Below are 5,000 nucleotides of genomic sequence, written 5' to 3' on the forward strand. Positions count from 1 at the left end.
CTTCCCCCTGAGCTCTTGCGAAATGGTTCGGTCCAATCTGGCGGTCTCAGGCGTGGGCTAACCCATAGAATGTTAGTAATATACAATCTGTGTTAATCACATGATGGTGAGCTGGTGGTGACAGTGAAGACAGGTTGGCAAAAAACTTCAGGAAAGACGGGAGAAAGAGGAGAGGGCCAGAAGAGGCAGGCAACTGGTCACTGAAATTTTCTCCAAGAAAGAAGGTATGCTCACTCAATGACATTGCGTTTTCAAAATTATAATCTTTCATAGGGCCCAAAATTCCTGGCGGCGCCCCTGCATACACTCTTGCATACAGAGGTGCTGAAGAACTGTGACATAGACGACATCATTTTGGAGTTCTGCAACCTTGCCCTGCTGCACAATCGGCTGCCTGATATGTGGTCTCTATCAAACATCGTGCCAGTGCCTAAATCCGGAGACCTCTCGAAGCCAGACAACTACCGTGGCATCAGCCTGACATGCATCACTGCAAAACTCTACAACCGCATGATCCTACACAGGATCCGGCAGGCAATTGACTCTCCTCTGAGGACGAACCAGATCGGCTTTCGAGAGGGACGCACCACTACATTCCAGATCTTGGCACTAAGGAGAATGATTGAGGAGGTGAAGAAGAACAACTTGACAGCAGTACTATGCTTCATTGACTTCAAAAAGGCATTTGATTCGATCCACCGAGGCATGATGATGAAGATCCTGAAGGCATACAGTATTCCCCCCAACTTACTCCGAGCAATGGAGTCCATGTACGCAGGAACAAGGGCCAGGGTGGTGACCCCAGATGGCAACAGTGAGGAGTTTGGCATCCCGGCTGGAGTTATGCAGGGGGACACACTAGCCCCCTTCCTCTTCATCATAGTCCTTGATTATGTGCTCAGGAGGGCAATCAGTGGGCGAGAGCAGGAACTTGGCTTCACACTATTTCCAAGGAAGTCGAGTCGATACCCCGCAGTGGTCCTCACAGACCTTGACTTTGCGGATGACATCAGTTTGCTCTCTGACAATGTGGAACAAGCACAAACTCTACTGAGCAGGGTAGAGCTAGAGTGCGCCAAGGTCGGCCTCAGGCTTAACGCCAAGAAAACTGAGGTCATCACCTACAACATCCCACCTGAACATCAACCTCTGAGTACAGCAGGAGGCACTGTGCTGAAAGAAGTCGACGATTTCAAATACCTGGGCTCATGGGTCAACTCCACTGAGCAGGATCTAAAAGTAAGGAAGGCACTTGCGTGGAGATCCCTGAACGGTATGGCCAGTGTATGGAACTCCAATCTCCCCCGTCCAATCAAACTCAGCTTCTTCTACGCAACAGTAGAGTCCGTCCTCCTCTATGGCAGTGAATGGCGGACCCTGAAACCAACCCTAGAGAAGTCCCTTGATGGCTGCTACACCCGGATGCTGCGTGCAGTGCTTAACATGTGCTTAAGAGTGCACATGTAACCAACGAAATCCTACACGAGGGAATACCAAGGGTGAGCGAGAAGATAGCTGTAAGGAGAATGAGACTTGCAGGACATTGCCAAAGGGGCAGCCAGCAAACTGGTGCTATGGGAACCATCACATGGGTGCCGGTTAAGAGGACGTCCCACACTAACATTTGTGGACATACTCAAGAAGGACGCCGGAGCCCTGAGTACCGGCGAACTGAAGAGATGTATGGAGAATCGGGATGACTGGAAGCAACTATGGAAGGCTCGTCTGAGGACGACCTAGAGAGATACATACATGTCTGAGTACAAGTGTGTGTGTGCACATTTTGTGTGAAGATGTCTATTTTGTCCTTTAGTCGATGGATTGTGTGTGTGTATGCCCGCACGTGTGTGTACCTTCTGTGTGAAGGCTTACATGTGGTCCTCTAGGAATGTGTGTGTGTGTGTGTGTGTGTGTGTGTGTGTGTGTGTGTGTGTGTGTGTGTGTGTGTGTGTGTGTGTGTGTGTGTGTCTTGTGTGTGTGTGTGTGTGTGTGTGTGTGTGTGTGTGTGTGTGTGTGTGTGTGTGTGTGTGATTGATTGATTGATTGATTGATTGCATATACGGTGTGTGTGTGTGTGTGTGTGTGTGTGTGTGATTGATTGATTAATTGGTTGCATATACGGTGTGTGTGTGTGTGTGTGTGTGTGTGTGTGTGTGTGTGTGTGTGTGTGTGTGTACCTTCTGTGTAAAGGTTTCCATGTTGTCCTGTTGGTGGCGTAGTGCCTCTGAGATGGCCACTGGAATGGAGTACAACACCTCGTCTAGACTCGGGCGCCCACCAAAGCTGGAGGCCACCTGCACCAGGGTAGCTATAGAGAGAGACACACACACACACAGATACAGTATATGCAATCACACACACACACACGCACGCACGCACAGAAACAAAAACACACACACAGATGCACGTGAACACACACATGCCATCTAAAGCTGCAGGCCACCTGCACCAGTTTTTCTATGGAGACCAGACACAACATCACTATGGCAACACAACATCACAACATAGGTTGAGGAATGGTTTTGGTCTGGGCACAATTTCGCAACACATTTGCAATTTCCCTTGCTTGCTTGTTCTTGGCAAATGTAAAGCAGCAGAAACATTGCTTTACTGACAGGTTAGGGTTAAGCATGGGTTTGGTCAGGGCACAGCAGAGCATGTTCGCGTTTAGCAACAGAAATGCACCGTGGCAACAGAATTCGCCAACAAGGCGGTAAACTGTGCAGACCTTGTCACATGACAAAAGTGCTTTTCCGTGCCGTTGAGGACCATGACTTAACTTGCAAAGGCGTCGCACCTAGCGTGAGATACATTCGCCTTTACAAGATACCAATCTGACGATGGAGACACAACATCACTCATCTCACCAGTCCTCACACCTCAAATCTGTGTAAGTGTACTGTATGTGCTAAAGAGTTTAGTTGTTAAAGGTGCACTGTCCAGGAAATGGCCAAAAAAGGTACTGCAACTATGCTGCTCATTGAAACTTGGTTGCTTATTGCCAAATTTGATCTTTTCATGAAAGTTTACTAATAAACTAATATTTTCTAGTATGGCCCAAGTACAGTCATTTTTGCAGCTAAAATGTCTATTTCTGGAAATTCAAAATGGCCGACCATGGAGAAGATCCCCCTTTCATGTATGAAAAGTGCAATTTCCCCAGTCATAATGAATACTTAGAATTTGATGGTGGTGGTAAGTATTCATGATAAAGGTAACATTAGTGAATGGGTAGCATGAATTCTGGAAATAAACAACAAATCTTACACAATGCACCTTTAAATATTTTTTTGTTTGGTCTTTTAGACTTTGTTAGTGACAAAACTGTTTGAGAGAGAGACAGGAAACACTTGGTAGAGAGAGACAGGGTCGGCCGCATAGCAGACGAGTGCCCTACCGTTAAGCCACGGTAGGGCCAACAGTTTAGTTTTAAGAAACTGTTCGTTTCATTCCTCAACTGTTTGCATTCCTCAGTTTGCATTTCCAAGTTTGTTGCTGATTTAGAAGGGAACACTATACTTCTCTAGAGTCTGGAGCAGGGTGGCCAAACAGTTGGAGACCAAGAGCCAAATTTTGTAATGTGTCACAGCAAAGAGCCACATCGGCACAGAAACATCACACGGCCACATAAACAGGGACGCCCCAACATGGGCATCACCCATCCTTCTCGCACCACAGACCAGCAACATCATACATTGGCACAAATGAACATCAACTCTAAAGACTCTAGAGTCTACTTTCCACATGACAAATGGAACTCATATTAGTCCTACAGTATATCACGAAAGTGAGTACACCCCTCACAGTTTTTGCAGATTTGTGAGTATATCTTTTCATATGAAAGCATTACAGAAATTTAACTTTGACGCAATGATTAGTGACCTTTTAATAACATATTTAACCGCTTAAATTTATTGTTCACTCGGAAAAAAACAAAATACAGCCATTAATGTTTGAACATGTACTCACAAAATTAAAATCCGGTAGAGAAGGGGCTGTGTTGACACGAATCGTCTCAAAATGAAAAGGGATTAAATGGGAGGTCATCAGTGTGCGTTTAAACTTTTCTTTGCATTGAACTTTGACATTTTGAGTGTGCACCTGGCTTAAATAGATTGGTGTGAGATTTGAATGCAATCCTATGGAGAATATCATGATCTGCTTCAGTAGTCACAGTGCATGTTGACATGCATGTTTCTTTTAGGTGTATTTCAGATTGCCAATGTTGACAGCATCCATGCATCCCCAAACCATGTCCCCCATTCCCACTACCATGCTTGTCTATTGAGAGGATACACTTAAAAACAAAAAAACCTCACATGTTTACCACCACACCTGCTTGACACCATCTAAAGTAAATTTGTTTATCTTGGTCTCTTCAGATCACACAACATGGTTCCAGTGATCCACATCCTTGGTCTGTTCATCTCTCTTGAGACCAAGATATACAAATTTACTTTAGATGGTGTCAAGCATGTGTGGTGGCAAACAAGTGAGTTTTACAAAAAAAGTGTATCCTCTCAATAGACAAGCATGGTAGTGGGACTGACATGGTTTGGGGATGCATGGATGCTGTCAACATTGGCAACCTGAAATACACCTAAAAGAAACATGCATGTCAATATGCACTGTGACTACTAAAGCAGATCATGATATTCTCCATAGGATTGCACTGAAATCTCACACCAATCTATTTAAGCCAGGTGCACACTCAAAATGTCAAAGTTCAATGCAAAGAAAAGTTGAAACGCACACTGATGACCTCCCTTTTAATCCCTTTTCATTTTGAGACGATTCGAGCCAACACAGCCCCTTCTCTACCGGATTTTAATCAGGGGTGTACTCACTCTTGTGAGTACATGTTCAAACATTAATATTTCTGAGTGAACAAGAAATTTAAGCAGTTAAATATGTTGTTAAAAGGTCACTAATCATTGTGTCAAAGTGAAATTTCTGTAATGCTTTCCTATGAAGAGATATACTCACAAATCTGCAAAAAC

General features: G+C 44.7%; 1 protein-coding gene across 1 annotated transcript in view; it reads right to left on the bottom strand.

The window, feature by feature from the left end:
* The window catches only part of gpc1a (glypican 1a), a 19,293-nt gene that overhangs the window by 3,343 nt on the left and 10,950 nt on the right, over positions 1-5,000 (bottom strand). The window contains exon 5 of the mRNA XM_063200770.1: positions 2,178-2,308. Within this exon, the coding sequence (XP_063056840.1) occupies positions 2,178-2,308 (131 nt within the window). The remainder of the gene's footprint in view (positions 1-2,177; positions 2,309-5,000) is intronic.

The sequence above is a fragment of the Engraulis encrasicolus genome, chromosome 6 (assembly GCF_034702125.1).
Source record: "Engraulis encrasicolus isolate BLACKSEA-1 chromosome 6, IST_EnEncr_1.0, whole genome shotgun sequence".
Classification (NCBI taxonomy): domain Eukaryota; kingdom Metazoa; phylum Chordata; class Actinopteri; order Clupeiformes; family Engraulidae; genus Engraulis; species Engraulis encrasicolus.